Source organism: Eptesicus fuscus, chromosome 4 (genome assembly GCF_027574615.1).
Source record: "Eptesicus fuscus isolate TK198812 chromosome 4, DD_ASM_mEF_20220401, whole genome shotgun sequence".
Classification (NCBI taxonomy): Eukaryota; Metazoa; Chordata; class Mammalia; order Chiroptera; family Vespertilionidae; genus Eptesicus; species Eptesicus fuscus.
Window position 1 is genome coordinate 71,294,057 of NC_072476.1, and position 20,000 is coordinate 71,314,056.

At 37.5% G+C, this 20,000-nt stretch overlaps 1 protein-coding gene across 3 annotated transcripts in view; it reads left to right on the forward strand.

Annotated features, from left to right (window-relative positions):
• The window catches only part of AP3B1 (adaptor related protein complex 3 subunit beta 1), a 186,939-nt gene that overhangs the window by 149,997 nt on the left and 16,942 nt on the right, over nt 1–20,000 (forward strand). For 2 of the 3 annotated variants that reach the window (XM_008161965.3, XM_054715135.1), the window contains exons 23-24: nt 5,561–5,792; nt 12,469–12,553. In XM_008161965.3, the coding sequence (XP_008160187.2) occupies nt 5,561–5,792; nt 12,469–12,553 (317 nt within the window). Of the gene's footprint in view, nt 1–5,560; nt 5,793–11,532; nt 11,637–12,468; nt 12,554–20,000 lie in introns of those variants that run through there. The other variant, XM_054715136.1, reaches the window with a different exon arrangement.

Below are 20,000 nucleotides of genomic sequence, written 5' to 3' on the forward strand. Positions count from 1 at the left end.
CCTTCATTTTCACAATCCAAATCTAGGTCATTCTGTAATTAACTTATGATGTGTGTGTGTTTTTACATTTAAGAAATTTATGTTTATAAAATGTGAAGTAGGAAAAGCCATTCACAATGTTTAGTATCTTAGAATACAAGCATCCACAGATCATATATATGTTTCTGGAATATAGGTATCTAATCAGATGTACAAAATATTGAACTAAAATCTTGCTTTCCTGTCGGGATTAATTGTATTAGCCATGGGAAGTGCTGAAGGATTTATGGAATCTACTGGGTTTATTGAACAAAATGTCACTTGTAGTTGATCTAGATACTAGAGGAGGTTGGCTTAATATGACTTGTATGAACTTAGAAAGCAGATTAAAAAACAACAACACTTTTCAGTTAGCTTCTTTCTGTAGATTAAAAAAAAAAGTACATGTTATTACCACAAAGTGACATGTGTGATGCTACTTATTGTAGATGAGAACATAGAATTCTGTATTATCACACGTAACCTTTCAAGATTGTCAGGAAGGACATTTTTTATGTTGAATTCATTAGACAGTGCTTCTTGAACTTGGTTGAGTGTGGGAGAATGAGTAGAGAGAATCATACTGTTTGTCTTCCTTTGCACATCTTTTTAACTATTATAATAAAGGTGCAGAAGTTTGAGACAAGGTAGAAAAAAGCACAAATATTAAGGGCATGTGTCCCAGGGTTAGATTGAGAGAGAGACTCGATACAACCAAGACATGTTGATAGCTCTTAAGTGACTTCAGTGTGGCGTACCTGCTCAGCACCTTACGATATTTGGGTTGCTGATTCCTGGCTGCTTGTAAACTAAACCCCTGCTTCTGTCCTGCTTTTCTCATTCTACTGTACACTTGCCTCCCTCCAACTTACAGCGTTACTTCCCTATATTATATGTTGCCCAAGCTTTCATGAGTTTTTTTCACTTTTTAAAATTTTTCAATTACAGTTAGCATACATTATATTAATTTCATGTGTACAACATAGCAATTAGACACTTGTATAACTTATGAAGTGATGTTCCTGATAAGTCTAGTACCCATCAGACACCATATATCATTATTGCAATATTACTGACTATATTCCCTTAGCTGTACTTTACATCCACATGACTGGCTATATCAACATGTATTTAAGGAGATAATGAAAACTGTGTCTCTGGAACAATGAAGGAAAAAAAAAACTTAAGATGGTTACTTTTTCCAATATGCTTATTTAATTCAGAGAATAAACATAAGATACTGAAAAATATAATTATCTATTTAAGGGCTTATATTTAAGTTGATTGTCATAGCCTTAGAGACATGGGAATTTATGGAAAAAAAGATTTTTTTTTGCTGAGTATAAATCTATAAATGTATTATGTATATATACTTGTGTAAACTCACACACACATTTGTATCCATTTGCTTATTTTTATGATGCCACTCTATCTTAGAGTGAATGTTTACTGCTAATTTTTGCTGTTTTAGGCTGTGCTAATAACCACCACCACCACCTCCCACTCCCACTCCCACTCCTGAATTTGTAAAGAAAACAGAACTTAGTGTGAGCATTGAAACAGAAGAGTTTTGAAAATAATTTTTATACAAGGAAAACAACCTACACTTAAAAGTGAAAGTGCTTTGAAAACTTAAAATACTAGACTATTATGATCATCAAACAGCCAAAATAGGATGCATAGGCCAGTTTATTATTTTATATAGCCAAAATTTAAAATTTACCTAAGTATTTATTAGGTTATATTTTAAATTGTCCACCCATATAGATTGAGCTTTTGGAAAAGGAATACTATACTTTAATGATGCTTTGAAGACACCCTATCATTTTGTATATATGATATTTAACTTTTAGATTTTTATTGATGAATCTTAATTTTTTATTAACTAGAGGCCCAGTGCACGAAATTCGAGCACTCGGGGGGGAGGGGGGCGTCCCTCAGCCCGGCCTGCACCCTATCGCAGTCCAGGAGCCCTCGGGAGATGTCTGACTGCCAGGGACGGGCCTTAGCTGGTCTAAGCCGTCAGTCAGACATCCTTAGCACTACCGCAGAGGCAGGAGAGGCTCCAGCCACCGCCGCTGCACTCACCAGCCGTGAGCCTGGCTTCTGGCTGAGCGGCGCTCCCCCTGTGGGAGTGCACTGACCACCAGGGGAGCAGCTCCTGCGTTGAGCGTCTGCCCCGTGGTGGTCAGTGCACATCACAGTAACTGGATGTTTTGCCATTTGGTCGATTTGCATATTAGCCTTTTTTTAAATTATTTAATAAATCTTTATTGTTCAGATTATTACAATTGTTCCTCTTTTTTCCCCCCATAGCTCTCTTCAACCCGGTTCCCACCCCAACCTCTGCCCTTACCCCTGCTCCCCATTGTCCTCATCCATAGGTGTACAATTTTTGTCCAGTCTCTTCCCGCACCCCCACACCCCTTTCCCCCCAAGAATTGTCAGTCCACTCCCTTTCTATGCCCCTGATTCTATTATATTCACCAGTTTATTCTGTTCATCAGATTTTTTAGTCACTTGATTTTTAGATTCACTTGTTGGTAGATATGTATTTGTTGTTCATAATTTTTATCTTTACCTTTTTCTCCTTCTTCCTCTTCTTCTTAAAGAATACCTTTCAGCATTTCATATAATACTGGTTTGGCGGTGATGAACTCCTTTAGCTTTTTCTTATCTTTGAAGCTCTATCTGACCTTCAATTCTGATTGATAGCTTTGCTGGGTAGAGTAATCTTGGTTGTAGGTTCTTGCTATTCATCACTTTGAATATTTCTTGCCAATCCCGTCTGACCTGCATAGTTCCTGTTGAGAAATCAGCTGACAATCGTATGGGTGCTCCCTTGTAGGTAACTGTTTTTCTCTTGCTGCTTTTAAGATTCTCTCTTTGTCTTTTGCTCTTGGCATTTTAATTATGATATGTCTTGGTGTGGTCCTCTTTGGGTTCCTTTTGTTTGGGGTTCTCTGTGCTTCCTGGACTTGTAAGTCTATTTCTTTCACCAGGTGGGGGAAGTTTTCTGTCATTATTTCTTCAAATAGGTTTTCAGTATCTTGCTCTCTCTCTTCTTCTGGCACCCCCATAATTCGGATATTGTTACACTTGAAGTTGTCCCAGAGGCTCCTTACACGATCTTCATATTTTTGGATTCTTTTTTCTTTTTGCTTCTCCGGTTGGGTATTTTTTGCTTCTTTGTATTTCAAATCTTTGACTTGATTCTTGCGATCCTCTTGTCTGCTTTTGGATCTCTGTATATTATTTTTTATTTCAGTCAGTGTATGCTTAATTTGTAGTTGGTCCTTTTTCATATCCTCAAGGGTCTCGCTAAATTTATTGGCCTTTTCTAGAAAATTCTTGAAAAACCTTATAACCGTGGTTGTGAACTCTATATCCAGTCATTTGCTTTCCTCCATTTCTTTCATTTGTGACCTGTTTCTTTGTCTCCGTATTTTGGCTGCTTCCCTGAGTTGATAGAGTGGCTTTGTGTGCTAGGTGTCCTATAGAGCCCAGTGGCTCAGCCTCCCCAGTTACCTGAGGTGGACACTCTTGGTACACCCCTTTGTGGGTTGTGTGCACAGGCTTGTTGTAGTTAAGCCTTGATTGTTGTTGGTATCACTGGGAGGAATTGACCTCCAGGCCAATTGGCTGTGAGGATCAGCTGTGTCTACGCTGGGAGAACTTCTGTGCTGGAGACACCCTTATGAGACAAGACTTGCAAAAGCCTCTGTGCTCAGCGTGGATGGGGCGCAGTCTCAGGGCAGAGCAGACAGCATTGGCTTCCCGTCAGCCCTGCCCTAAGAGGCCCCTAGGTCTCAGTGTCCCGTGGTAATCGCTGCAAGCACCTCTGAGAGAAAGCTGCCCTCGAGTTCCGCCCACTGTCAGACAGTCCAGTTTCTCCCCGAATGAGTCTGGGTCCCCAGAGTCTCGCCTGGAACTGGAGTTCAGCGCAGTTGGGAGCTTTTGTCTCCCTCCCGCTTTAGAAAGCCAGCCGCGTACTCAGTTGCTAGTCCTCTCCGCGCACGCGTCTCTGTACCTCTGCCTTCTGCAGCTTCTCTGAGTCTCAGTGTGCTTTTCTCTTTCCTTCTAGTTGTAGAATTTCCACTCAGCCAGCCTTCCTGTGGTTCTGGATGATGTCTGTTTTGTTTTTTAGTTATAGTTTTGAAATTGTTGTGTGAGGCAGCAGTTTAGGTGTTTACCTATGCCGCCATCTTGGTTTTTTTCCTGCATATTAGCCTTTTATTATATAGGATGAGGTTTTAATATCATCAGTCAGTGGCATAGTGAACATGGTGAATAGATTAATATGTACTTTCACACTTACAATAGAAAACCTAGTTTGGGAGAGCTCTTGTTAGGAAATAGTCTTGATTAGGCTTGGTTAATTACAAATTGATTTAAAAAAAAAAAAAAAAAAAGCTTGGCCATGTTAGGTCTAGCCACATGCAATACTTCAGCTTTGAGTGGAAAGATAGCCAGGACATGAGTTTAGAATGGACTATTTCTTCATTTACTATGTTGCCTCTGAGTTCACTCAAGATTGAGCAGAGAATTTAACTAAAGAAATCTAAAGTTCAGTGGAAGGATAAAGAGATGATTAGGTAAGAAAATACTGGGCGGCAGAGGGAAGAGGAATGAGAGACGTTTTGTTTTGCCAAATAATTTAATCATATTGTAGAGCTATAAGAAATAAAACAATGTGGTGCTGGGTTAACAGCTCAATCAAGGCCCAAAATTATCTCCCAAGTACATAAATAATTAGAATGTTTATACTTTAAGGTCACTGAGGAATGGCTAACATTAAATCATGTACAGGAGTCAGGGAAAATGTTTTTTAAAAAGTCATGTACATACTATTGGTTAAATATTTAGAGAAGAGTCCTTCAATATGGAGTCAGTAGGCTACATCAGTTTCACTGAATTAAAAAAAAAAAAAAAAAGCTCTAGAAGAAAATAGAAGTGAAGAAGTTACCTGATCTCAAAGTAGGGAAGACCTTTTTAATCATTAAAGCAAGGGAAGAAACCACCTTAAAGGAGGTCATAGTCTTCCATTTACAGTGAAAGAAACTAAAGGTGAAAAAAGTTCAAGGACTCAGGATTGGAAATGAAGGTACAAAAATGTTCATTATTGGAAAATAAGACTGTCTTACAGTTCAAAGGCCTGAGAAAATCAACTGATAAATTATTAAAACTAATTTAAAAATTAGCAAAATGTTCAAATATAGTGTACCTTACAAAAAACTAACAAAAAAACTTTACAAACTTAAAATAAAGAATATATTTATATAACTGTGATTCTCATTAGACATATTTTAAAAATATTTGTCTGCAGAGTACAGAAAAATTAATAGTTTTGAAGAAATTTACAAAAAATTCATGACTTAATTTTCTATGTGTGTGATGTTCTGCTAATGTTTGTTATTGTGGTTTATGTAATACTTTAGGGAAAGCAAGGGTTAATGTTAGAAATTTTTGCATATTTTCTAAGAGAATTATTAACTATGTTTACTAATTCATTTTTTCCCCTTCTTTTTCCAACGTACAATAGGTGAGTACTCCTGTCTTTGTACCAATGAAAACTCAAGTGCTGCTTCATCGCATGAGTGGGAAAGGACTAGCTGCCCATTACTTCTTTTCAAGACAGCCTTGCATTTTTGGTGATAAGATGGTCTCTGTACAAGTAACACTGAATAATACTACAGATCGAAAGATCGAAAATATCCACATCGGAGAAAAAAAACTTCCTACAGGCATGGAAATGCATGTTTTTAATCCAATAGGTAAATATTCTCATTTAAAACTTGAACTATATTTGATAATTAAATGTGTTCATTTTAAAAGTAAAGTAGAATACATATTATTTTATTGATATTAGCACACTCAGTTTATGTTTGTTTTTCCCCTTTTAAACTGAATTTATCATACAAAATAAAAATAAAAAACATTTCTTTGCCCTTAGTATTCACAGAAGGATAAGTCTGAATAATCAAAACTGCCTCCTGCTTTTCCTATCTGCATCACCTTCCTCCTGCCTCTCTACCTCAGTCTCATTCCTGATTTTAGACTATCTTTTTTATTGCAGTACCTGCCATTTCTCCTCTTCCCTGTTTCCTTTCACATCCCATAAATTGAAAAGTGAAGGGAGTGAAGAATAAAGGATTGTAGACTATATTGCTTCTCTTCCTCTCCACATATACAATATATACAAGCCCAGAGTATATTACTGGTGTTTATACACATCATGTTTTAAAAATATTTTAATCTGTTGCCACTATTTAAAAATCAAGATTTTTTTATACATTTTTAAAAAACCAACACAGAATCTCATTTTTGTTGGAATAAAACACACGCGATGGCAGTACTGGGTCTTTGTTCCCACACGCTGCGTGGCCAGCGGTGTTGAGGGGCTGTCCCTGCGACGCAGCATGTGTTCAGGTTACTTTAGGGCCCATACATGATAGTCTGACCAGATGTCATCTATTTCCATTTTTAAGTACTGTATTAAAAATATACCTTTTAAAAATTAAGTGTAATAATTATATGTCTTACTTTGAGTTTAAAATAGGATAATAACTAGAATGTCTGTCTCTATTTCTATTTTGCGTAAGTGGAGACAGCACTAAAGTTTTGTTCAGAGAAGCTTCAGGCTCTCAGTTAAAAGTAATATAAGGTTGTCCTGATCAGGGCACGTGCCTGGGTTACAGGCTCGATTCCAAGTAGGAGGTGTGCAGGAGGCAGCCGATCCATGATTCTCTCTCATCATTGATGTTTTTATCTCTCTCTTCCTTTCCCTTCCTCTCTGAATCAATAAAGACATTTTTTAAAAGTAATTACGGTTTCTATCATTGAATTCTTGAAATGTATAATCAGAAAGTTCCAAATACTTTCTTTCTATAAGTTTAGGTGAGCAAAGCCTTTTGACCAGACTGTGCCTTCTTTCTCATTATTTCACACTAGAGGCCGGCTGCATGAAATTTGTGCATGGGAGGCAGGGAGGTTCCTCAGCCCAGCCTGCACCCTCTCCAGTCTGGGACCCCTCGAGGGATATCCGACTGCCCGTTTAGGCCCGATCCAGGTAGGGTCGGGCCTAAACGGGCAGTCGGACATCACTCTCACAATCCAGGACTGCTGGCTCCCAACTGCTCACCTGCCTGCCTTCCTGATTGCCCCTAACCACTTCTGCCTGCCAGCCTGATCACACCCTAACCACTCCCCTGCCAGCCTGATTGATGGCTAACTGCTCCCCTGCTAGCCTTTTTGCCCCTAACTGCCCTCCCCTGCAGGCCTGGTCACCCCTAACTGCTCTCCCCTGCAGGCCTGGTCACCCCTCTCTGCCCTCCCATGCAGGCCTGGTCCCCTCCAATTGCTCTCCCCTGCAGGCCTGGGTTCCCCCCAACTGCCCTTCCCTGCAGGCCCGGTCGTCCCCAACTTCCCTCCTCTGCCGGCCTGGTCACCCCTAACTGCCCTCCCCTGCAGGCTTGATCGCCCCCAACTGCCCTCCCTTGCAGGCCTGGTCCCTCCCAACTGCCCTCCCCTGCTGACCTGATCGCCCACAACTGCCCTCCCTTGCAGACCTGGTCCCTCCCAACTGTCCTCCCCTGCTGGCCATCTTGTGGCGGCCATCTTGTGTCCACATGGGGGCAGTCATCTTTGACCACATGGGGGCAGCCATCTTGTGTGTTGGAGTAATGGTCAATTTGCATATTATTCTTTTATTAGATAGGATTAGATAGGATAGAGGCCTGGTGCACAGGTGGGGGCCAGCTGGTTTGCCCTGAAAGGTGTCCCGGATCAGGGTGGCGGTTCCCTTGGGGCGTGGGGCGGCCTGGGCGAGGGGCCTGTGGTGGTTTGCAGGCCGGCCATGCCCCCTGATGACCCAAGCGGAGGTCTTGGTATCTGGGATTTATTATCTTCTATAATTGAAATTTTGTAGCCTTGAGCGGAGCCAAGCCTCCTGCTCGCTCCGTGGCCACAGCCATTTTTGTTGGGATTTATTTATCTTCTATAATTGAAACTTTGTAGCCTTAAGCGGAGACCAAGGCAGGCCAGGGCTGCAGAAGCTTGGCTTCCTCCTTCGCTGGGGGCAACTCAAGCCTCCTGCTCTCTCCAGCTCCGTGGCTACTGCCATTTTTGTTGGGATTTATTTATCTTCTATAATTGAAACTTTGTAGCCTTAACCCTTTGCACTCGCTTGCTTGTTTCTCGATTCCTGCTACCGATGCTAACCGTGTCGAGTCACACTCGACATCTGAGTGCAAAAGGTTAAGCGGAGGCCAAGGCAGGCGGAAAGCTTGGCTTCCTCCATTGCCGGGGAAACCCAAGCCTCCTGCTCTCTCCGTGGCCGCAGGCATCTTAGTTGGGTTAATTTGCATACTCACTCCTGATTGGCTAGTGGGCATGGCTTGTGGGTGTAGCGGAGGTATGGTCAATTTGCATATTACTCTTTTATTAGATAGGATATTAGATAGGATAGCTATTCTATGTTTGTTCATCTTTACTTGAGCTCTTTGACATTGTTGAATCCTCTTATATACTTTTCATGAGTCATTCATTTAGTAAAGAAGTCATTCTTTGTGTTATATTTTTACAAAAAGGAATAAACCACTTTATAATAGATGGAATATGTTAAGAGTTTTATAAGTAAGCAATGTAGAGATACAGTAAGGCGATTTCAGAACACACTTATTACCCTTTATTTAAAAAAATAATTTGGAAACTAAGATACCATTTAAGGAATACAGTGTCCTGATTTTTAATTTTTTATAAAGTTAATATATGTAAATATATTAATATAATAACATATTTATTATTTTGTGAGTATCACAATTTGTTTTGATTGCTTAAAATTAAGCCTTTTTTACCTAGTTAAAAAATTAAGTATCAAGCAGCTGATAGATAAATTGTCTGAAGGTTGAAAATGTTATCCAAAGGTTAAAACAGTAGAACAATATTAACATTTCTTTCAGCTGGCACAACGAGTCAATGACTTGATCTTTTGCTGGCCTATGTAGAATAGAAGAAATAAATATAATAAATTTTATAGTATGGCCCTAACACAGAAATAAAATGTGAACATATACCAATGCCTCAGTACTAGTAGTAGGCTTTTTTTTCCTTAGGCACATTTTATGACTATAATGTTTCATTTATTTCATTGGCATTTATTGAATTACCCTCAAGATACAGAGTTCTTTCCCATGCAGTAGATATTTGTATATAATACTACCTAGTCTCTTTTATCAACAGATTATAGTGGAGTTACTCCAAAAAATCTTTAAACTGCAACAAAAAACAAATACTGTATTTTCATGCTTTGTGAAATAAGGCAGCTAAGATAATTGTTTTATTTAATAAGCAAATATATATATAGTAAGGAGCTCAGTATATTTCTTGTTGTTTTTTAACTTTACTTATTTTTCCCCATAAACCATTTATCCCTTCTATGCCCTCTTCCACCTCCACCTACCCCATCTCTCCCCCACAGCAGATTTCTTATTTGTCACCCATCTATTTTATATTCATGTTTAATATGTGATGACTTTTGTCTGAATTTTACCCTGCCTTTAAAGTGTGAAACTGAATTCCTTGCAAGAATATTAGGCATAATGTGACATTTCCCCCAGAGAGACCAGCATATAAGAGATATAAAACAGATACACACAACGACAGAATAGCCTTAGGCTGTTCAGTGACTGCGTTCAGTGACTTTATGTTAACAATTGACACGTTTGAGGTCAGCTAAGATTTCATTAGTTACTGTACAACTGTCACATCAAGGTAGATGGCATCTGTGTGATTTCATTTTTCATGATTAATGGTGTGGTGTAATAGAACCAGTGTTTTTCAGCCATTTGTATCTAACCCTTTCATGTATATAGTAGAGGTCCAGAGAAGTATCCAAATAAAGACACCTGAATGGGTAGACTTCTCCAATGTAGTAGGCTTCAAATATTATGAACATTCATTATATGAATAATTTTATGCTGAGCACTTTGTTCCTGAAGCATTTATATAATAAAACATACCATTGATCATGAGCTGTCCTTCAGGATTAGCATGGCACTAAACTCCCACTTAATTATCTCAAGACTGAAGACGATACCAAACTATGTCAAAGAGTGCTATCAACAAGACATTTTGAGAACTGTCACTTTGTCAAATGAAATACAGGGATACATGATTTGAGAGATCTAAATCATGAATGCCATTATGTTATGGAGATGACAGCATATGCTAGTGTGGTATTCGGCTACAGACTAGACCAGACCCCATTATATCATGGCACAGAACAAAGCAGTAGGATTCACTAAAGAATATTCTTGAACAGTGTGACTGACAGAGCTGTAAACTGATATGTGTAGCTTTAGGAAAAATGAAAAAAAAAAAAGTATCATTATAGTTATGTATTCAACTGTAATGCCTATTTGCCAAAGATTTTGGCAGCAAGTCTGGTACTTGAGTAGCATGCTGGTCAATGTTAAATTTACAAACTAATGAAATTCAGCATCAAACAAGTACCCTCTTCTACCGCCTAGTCTTCATTGAGACTATAAGACATAAATATACTTCTTGATATAATAAGCTTATTGAATTCTTTTGTCCCATCTATACCATCTTCTCTATCATTGTTAACATTTAATGGCAAATCACATTACGAACAAGCCCTAGGATAGTTACAGTCTACTGGATTAGAGTGTGTCTGCTAAAATATAACTTCATCTATCTAATAAGGTATATTAGATAAAATAGATAAAGCTAAATATAAAGCTACTGTATAGTATGACTATACTTACACTGAAGACTTTTAGCAAAGTGGAAATCAAAAGTGGATGGTTTTTATTTAAATACTGGAGGCCCGGTGCACAGATTCGTGTACCATTGGGGTCCCTCGGCCTGGCCTGCACCCTCTTGCAATCCAGGTCCCCTCAGGGGATGTCGGACTGCCGGTTTCGGTCTGATCCCTGCAGGCCAGGCCAAGGAATATCACCGGAGCACGAATCCATGCACCGGGCCTCTAGTATGCATATAAGATCTTTGGTTAATCTCTTCTCACCCACCCCTCTCCCCTCTTCCCTCTAAGATTCATCAGTCTCTTCCATGTTCCCATGCCTATGCATTGAGCGTCTTTCCCTGGTGGTCAGTGCACATTATAGCTAAGGGTCGAACGGTCGCTTAGGCTTTTATATATACTAGAGGCCCGATGCACGAAGATCTGTGCAAGAATGGGCCTTCCTTCCCCTGGCTGCCGGCACCGCCTTGGCTCCTACCGGAGCCGCCTTTCTGCCTTCCCATGCTGCCCAGAGGCCCGGAGCAGCTGGGGCGGTGCCTGCGTATACAAATTAACCCTCCATCTTTGTTGGGTTAATTTGCACACACACTCCTGCTTGGCTGGTGGGGGCGTCGCGTAGGTACGGTCAATTTGCATCTTACTCTTTTATTAGTGTAGATAGGTATAATATATGCATAAATATTTATACTAAGGTATATATTTAAGATCTCCATTATTTTTCTAATGTACAGCCAGACTTTGGAATCACAAAAAGAATAAAATTTTGCCGAAACCGGTTTGGCTCAGTGGATAGAGCGTTGGCCTGCGAACTCAAGGGTCCCAGGTTCAATTCCGGTCAAGAGCATGTACCTTGGTTGCAGGCACCTCCCCAGTAGGGGGTGTGCAAGAGGCAGCTGATAGATGTTTCTCTCTCATCGATGTTTCTAACTCTCTATCCCTCTCTCTTCCTCTCTGTAAAAAATCAATAAAATATATTTTTTTAAAAAGAATAAAATTTTGTTATGGTTTTAAGTTTTATCATTGTCAACTGAAAAACATTAGTGTTATACATATATTGGACTTACCATTTGTTCCTCCCATCCAAGTACTAACCAGGCCCGACCCTGCCATTTGTTCCTATAATGCCAGTTGTCTTGGTTATTTTCTGAGTACAACAAATTAATTTCTTCCAGTTTTGCTTTAATTTGCATTTCTAAATTTTTGCATTTTGATTTTTTTCCAGTGGAAATTTGAAACATTGTTTAAAATTTACTTTTTTATATCTAAATAAATATTCCATAGTTTTAAATGCATAGTTTCTTAAAAGCACCCATAGTTCATTACAGTTGTTTCACGCAGAACTAAATTTGTTTCCCTCTCACCTTCAATGCCTATAAAGATAATATTGTAAAACAGACATTCTCAGGATGAGATATGTTTCTGAAATGATATAATGTGTTCATTGAAATATATGCACAATTAATTTGTAAAAAAGAAAACTTTCAAACAGAATAGTGAAATTACTTTATAATTTGTTTTAATATTCTTAGTTTGAAAGTGCTCTTATAAACCATCATTAAATTTGACCATTTTGTACAAACTACAAGCATTACATAAGTTTTCATTGTTTACTTTGCCTCTTTTTCACCTCCTTCGTGTTTTCATGTCTAAATTATCTAATTTCCTAGAATCTCTTGAGCCTGAGGGATCCATTACTGTTTCAATGGGTATCGACTTCTGTGATTCCACTCAGACTGCCAGTTTCCAGTTGTGGTAAGTTCAATTGTTTTTCTGTATTTTATATTTCCTGTAAAGGATAGCAGATCAAATCTTGGCTTTCAACAGCTTTTTTTCTTTGAGAGACAAGACATTTAAACAAATGTGCCTTTATTTGGCAATGGTTAGACTGCCATGCAGTAGTTGTATAAATTGTGTACAATATATGTATGTTTAGTATTTGTTATACAACTAGCCATTACAGTCTGCCATATGTGATTGAAATTCACAGTTTGTTGGACAAAGTAAGAAGCTACTGCTAAATAATATTTTCACTTCTTCTAACTCTGCAGTTTTGGAACATTTAGGAGAAAATTGATGAGGAAAATTCAGGAGAAATAAAAAAAAATTTAATAATATTACTGAATAGCCCAGAGAAGATATCTTTTTAAACATCTAATATGTTATCTTAAACTTCTTAAGTGGAGAATTATTGATTCTGTCAGTACTTAAAACCCACACATTTTTCCCTTTCTACTTTAATTTACAAACTATTTTGATAAAATTCAAAAGAACATTTATGCACTTGGCAAAGATTTCAAACAGGTGAATATTATTCAAAAGAGCTTTTTCTAGGATTGAGTTTTGTCATTATTGATTGTTTTTATATGTGTGATACATTTCTAATGAAATCCAGGAACTATTAGCAATTAATACAGAGTTTATATTCATGCATCTTTAAGAATTATTTTTGAACTCTTTTATATTTCCCTGGTTTAGGATATGATTTCTTATTTTGATTTGAGGTTGCTCTGTTTTTATTCTAAAAGGAATTGGGACATTTTATTTAAGTTTTAACTTGCTTAAAGCAGTATTTGTTATGATAAAAAATCTCCAAGTTTAGGAAATAGACATTTTAAAATAAGTTTATATTTAAATATAGTCAACCTTTCTATTTCATATGCCTTTTTATTTTTCCAGTAATTCAGACCTAATATTGTACCATTTATTGCTGAGAACCTGCAATGATGAATATAAGCAATGTAGCATAACACATTGATTTTATGCAGATCATCACCTTTATGTTTTGGGAGGTCTGCTATATTAGTGATATATAAAAACTGATTACTTTTCCCAACATTGCCTAGTAATTGTTTATTATTTTTCTATTAGACAACACAGATCAATATTACTGAGCACAAGACTATGAGTAACATCACTCTAAATAGATTTGCCTCCAACGCTAGAGGTATATTCATTTTAATGATTTCGACAATGTGAGCCCAATGACAAAGCTCATGCACCAAATTAGGGCAAAATTAAGAACTAAAAGAATTCTTTTTTTTTTTTTATCAAGTTATCTAAAGAACATTTTATATTTCTATGTCATGAGGGTGGATTTTTAAAACTGTGTTTTTATTACAAAGATTTCCTCTGTAGTCCTTTGGATGAGATTTGCATTTTGTCTTTCACAATTAACTAAATACCTTTGAAGATAATTATGTAGGTAGTGTTTGATTCTTATCTTACATTGAAAAGTATATATAAACAGTTTTTCTCAATTTCTCTTAAAAAACTAATTTTAGGAAAATGATAAATGCATTTTACAAAAATAGCCTTCGTTATTTTAAGCATGTATATTAATATGTTTTGCTGTTGTGAAGGTAAAAATTAATTATGTACTTTAGATTTTATTAAGCACATAAGGATACTAGATCAAAAATTATTTTGTGTGTATGTTCCAAAAAGAACACTTTGTCTTGGATCAAATGTAATTGATCCTGAAGCAGTGTAATCACAATTACTCACTTTCTTAATTGGCCTGCCCAAAATCAGAAAATGGAAACCGATCGACAGTGTTTAAATCAATAGCTTCATAGTAGTGCTAGTGGGGGTAGGGAGATAGTGGTAATGAGTAGATCAATTAGTCTTAGATGCCAATCACTGACTGTGCCTTTTGCATAGTAAATAGCACTTTTTGCTTAGTGATGTGTGCTGTATTAGTCTTGGTTCAATAAAAAGTGTGTGGGGGGGGTGGGAGAGGGAGCAAGAATGGCTAATATTGAATTTTTTTCTTGAAATACATTATACAAATCAATACATAAAATTATGGGTGATAAGAGCATATTTGATAAGCCTTCAGAAATGCTGAGAACATGGACTATAAGTCTTTCAGGTATACTTCTATTTATTAAAAGAAAGGGAACAAGAGTAAAATAATCCTAATTTAGCTTCCAGGTTCATTCTAAATCTATAGTTATACGACACATATAGATAGGTAGGTAGGTAGGTAGATAGATAGATAGTTAGATAGATGATAGATAAAACTATCATATGAAGCTCTATAGTTATCCGGATACTTGATGTGTTAATGTCTCTTTTTGCTTTGCATTCTAAATGGTCATCAAATTAAATTTTTGATTACATTTATTGAGATTGAAAATGTGTATAATATACAGAAATGTATCTCTCTAAAAGTAGATGCACTGCATAAACAGTTCTTATCTTTGTGATCAGCAGATATTAATGTATTAGCTAGTATGAAAAGAATGTGGTTTGACTCAAGTTAGAGGGCTGAGCTCTAGCATCCACCCCTCTTTTTGCCCAAAATCTATGAAAAAGGCAGAAAATACTATTTTCAAAAGAGAATGAGCATTAAAGAAAGAAAGCCATTAGCTGACCAGAAATTGTGAAGAATAGTTGGCACAATTTGAATTATTAGAAAGCAAATGAGAGCAGATAAACAATAACAGAGAAAATAAAAACCATAGAGCCAACACTCATGGGAGAAAAATTACTGCAATGGTAAGAACAAATCTGGCAGAATATCAAGCACAAAATGAACAAGTGAAAAGAAAAGTTAGGGTACAAATGTCATTGGGAAATTAAAGAACTACTTCCAGTTCTCCAACTTGACCCCTAGCAGCAGCAATATACACATTTAATTGCAAACCTAAGAATTGTACTGTAAAGAAAGTGAACTGCTTGCCAGGAAGGGTTTTGGTGTGGATGTGGGAGTCTAAAGGAACAGCAGGGTTTGAATTTGTGGGAAGGAGGCAGGGATGGTTTGGGATAAGATGAAACTCAGTTGTATCTAATAGAGTAATATTTTCAAGCCCTCTACCACTAGGATAAATCCAATATTACATCTGTTGATGGAGAGATAGGCCATTGCCTACCCGCCTTCCAATTTATTGAGTCCATGCCACCAGTCATCTCATCTACTTAAGAAAAGTCCAGTCAGCCCACCAGGAGAGAAGAGACTCATAGTGATAATACTAACATATGTAAATGCTAGAAGAAATTGACAAAGCCATGATAATATTAATTTTAATAACTCATCAGAAAATGACAAATCAGAGAAAGATATATAGATAGACATACAGGTACATATAGCTATACGTGTACACAAACACACAAAATTTCAATAATTCGGTTATCAAGCCTGATCTAAGATATATGTTTCCAAATAATTCCTTGTTTTCTGAATACAGAAAATACACATTTTTTAAAAGACAGAGAATGTACGAAAAAAGAGAGTGAGAGAGAAACTATGGGCTGATGTGATTTTTTTTTTCAAAAAAGAAGACACATAGGAAAGATTAGAAAAGAGAAAGGAGATAAAACAGATCTTCTAAATTACAAAAGAATATTATGTACACTTCTATCCCAATAAATTGGAATATTTAGATGAAATGAATGGTTTCCTAGAAAAGTATAAATTATGAATAAAAAAGGATTAAATGGTATCAGAACTTCAAAAAAGAAATATTCTCTACATTATTTAAACTTTTCTAGAACAAAGAAAAAGAAGGGAAGCATCCATGTCATTCTGTAAGGCTAGTATCACCCTGATTTTAAAACCCAAAAGGATAGCTCATGAATGTGCATGCCACCTGTGGTTGTAAACCCAAAGACTTTGGGCCATACAACTTACCTCTCACTGCATAAAATATTGGAAGCATTCTCTTTTAAGTCAGAAAAGCAAAGCAAGGTTACCTACTATCAACACTATTTCCCATTATAATGGAAGTTCTACCTAATATGGAAAGACAAGTAAAAACAGGTATAAATCCTAGAAAGACAGAGACAAAATTATCATTTTATTTAACATAATTATCAACCCAGAAATCATAGTATCAACAGAAAATCTATTTTTAAGCTAATGAGTTTAGAAATGTGTATGTGATTATATGAAAATCTTTAACATTTCTATATAGTAGGAATAACCAGTTTTAAAACATGAATAAAATTATTTACAAGAATAACAAATTTAACCCAGTGGTCCTCTACATTTACACAATTTACATTAAAATATTTCTTCTGTGCACTCCTTGTATGTATAAATGTATTTTTAAATTACATGTGTATATCTCTCTCTCTGCTAACATATGTATACTAAAATATGTACAGAAAAAAACAGAACTTCAAAAGGAATGAGAAAAAATAATTAGTAGGTTTTTTCTCAATGGATTTTTTTTTTTGCCAGAGCAGATCCTTGTGCTTTCCACTTTGGAGAACACTGGTTTTCCCAGCCATTTGAAGCTGAAGCTTTATATGTAACACTAAATTAGTTCACTATATGTATTTCATGTACATCTGTATATCTATCCATTTACTCTTTCATCAGCCTTTACATATTTCTCTTAGCCTCCCACTGATTCACTGGGCGTGGTCCCAGCCTCAGTACTTCTGTGTTAACCACCCCTTCTCTATTGTTTTCAGAAGTTCCCTCCTCCATTCCAGGGCTGACCCGTTCACTTCACCCTTGTGCTCTTAATCCCAACCTCCTCTCCTCCTCTTAAGACCTTGCTCTATCAGGTAGGCCTTGTTTCTTCCTCCTCACTGGCTCTTTCCCCTCAGCCTTTGAACATGCTCAGGTTTCCCAAAGCATTCTTCTCTGCCTCTGCCCCAGGGAGCTTCTGCTGCTTTTGACTGCCAATGTCCCCATTCACCTTCAACTCCCTGCATCCCAAGTTCCTCCTCCAATCTGTTCCGCCTTGCTAAGGTCAGCAGTTCCTCTTGCTGCCTCTTATTCCTTCCTGTAGTATCTGACACATACCTTTTCTCCCTGTCTACTCTTTCCCAGTCTCTTCTGCAACTTGCACTTCTTCCATTTTTACTTAACTGCAGGTCTTCCCCGGATTTCCATCTTACCCTTTTTCTTGGTATATCCCCTTACCCTGTGTGAACTTAACTACTGATAAGGCTTCAGCTCTTCACTGTTTCACTCAGGTTTCTTCTTGAGTAACTCAGTGGTGCTCAAAATATGATGTGATATAATATAATATCCTAAAGCAAAGTAGTTTTTTAATCCCTCAAACTCTTCTTCAGTAGTTGTCATCCTCCCAACGTTCACATTAGAAGGTTCACAGTCTCTTTCTCCCATCCATCACCAGATCTGTCCCTTTAACTCTAAAATCCTCCCTTGTTCCCCATGCTCAGTGCTGCCCAACTAAGGAAATAGCTTTGTATAGTGGAATACGAATATATATGTATCAGACCTTGGAGTAGAATAAACCTGGGGTCAGGCCCCAGTGCTGACACTTACTAGCTATGTGACCTTGGGCATATTGTTTAATTATCAATAAATTGGAGGTAACAGAAGCTACCTCTTAAAGGCATTGTTAGGATTTACTAAAAAAAATGCACAGTCAATGCTAACACACACACACACACACACACACACACACTCACCCTGCCTAGACTACTAAATTAGATCCCTAACTGATCTACCTGCCTTGGGTTTCTCCTCTACTCCACTGTACATATTGCCACCAGAGTTTCTGACATACAAATAGGATCATTTCTTTTCCTATGTCAAAAGTCCCTGTTGCTTCAAGAAACACTGAAACACCTTTGTCTTAAGTTATATGAGTAAAACCCTGGCTGGCTTGGCTCAGTGGATAGAGCATCAGCCTACAGACTGAAGGGTCCTGGGTTTGATTCCAGTCAAGGACACATGCCTGGGTTGTGGGCTCCATCCCTAGTGGGGGGCATGCAGGAGGCAGCCGATCAATGATTCCCTCTCATCATTGGTGTTTCTATCTATCTCTCCCTCTCACTTCCTCTCTGATATCAATAAAAAATATTTTTTTTAAAAAAAGTTATATGAGTAAAGAAGTCATACACTTTGTCATACAGATCAGGACACTAGAGAATGAAAGTCATTATTAACTGAAAAGGACTCCCGGACAATTGTCATAAACTGCCATGGGAGAACTGGGTCTAATGGTTATGCTGTATATGACACTCTGTACAGTGTGCCCAGCCTCATCTCTTGACTCTCCACACCACTCACCATTCCCAAAACATAAGTTTAGAATGTCTAGAATGCCCCTCTCCCTCCTCTCAGAAATAGACTACCTCCACTTCCTGCAGAATTAATCAGCCCCCCTTCCATGGACTATAACCTCCCCACATATCTCTAATGGAGCACTTATCATCCTGTTACAAACGCATCTCTCACTGGACTTGTGAACTTCAAGGGCCAATCTCATTTCTCTTTAAACCCCATATACTTGCACAGCACAGGGGATCAAGTTTGTAGTCAGTACATTTTATTGAATTAATAAATAGGATTTATTGTTTTGCCTTGGACAATCCACATGTGGATAATTCAAAACATTCTTTTTTATTATTCTAGTCTTTACTCCATAAAAATATAAGCCAGCTTACAAAAATAAAATATGTAATAGCATAAAATAAAAAATGGATATCTTTTCCATATTACGTTATGTGTCCCTACCCCACTTGTAATAAAGTGTTTCTTAACCAATCTTCAGTATTTCTTATCTGCAATCCCCACCTCCCTAGCCACTTCCCCACTGGACCAGTTCTAACACAAGTGTAGAAGTCCTTCTGCAGGGCTTCCCTGATGCAAAGGAAGAGATTTGGTCAGCTCAATTATTCACTACTCTTCCATCATCACTCTTCCTTCTTTGGTGGAATGTAAAAGTGGTCCCTGGGGATGCAGCTGCATGGCAACCATGAGGATAAGAGCCAGCACACTAGGGATGGTGGGGATGAAAGCCAGAGAAACCTGGGTCCCTAGCATCATCTTTAAGCCATTGAACCAGCCTTTGGCTGGTAACCCCAGGACCTGTTCAATACTAAACAGTAAGCTCCTATTTCCCACGAAATTTTTAGTTGGATTCTCTGCTTATTTGCAGCCAAACACATTCCTAACTGATATTCTCATCAACCTACCTTTAAACATGTAACTTAAAATATTTTTAAAGTAGTATTAGTCATTTTTGTAGAGAGTAGTGTCAAGATTTAAATGAATACATGCACTCAGTGTTGATTTTTCTCGCTGTACAAAGAGAACATTGCCTTTACTAAATTCTTCATATCTTGTAACTGGAAATAATAATTTTCACCACATGTTCATCAATAATGTCAGTAAATCACACTACTAGAAAACAAGGGTTTTTGTTTCAAGAAAGCAAGTTTGCAGATGAGGGATTATTTTCTTAGCACATATCTAAACACAGTATGGTCA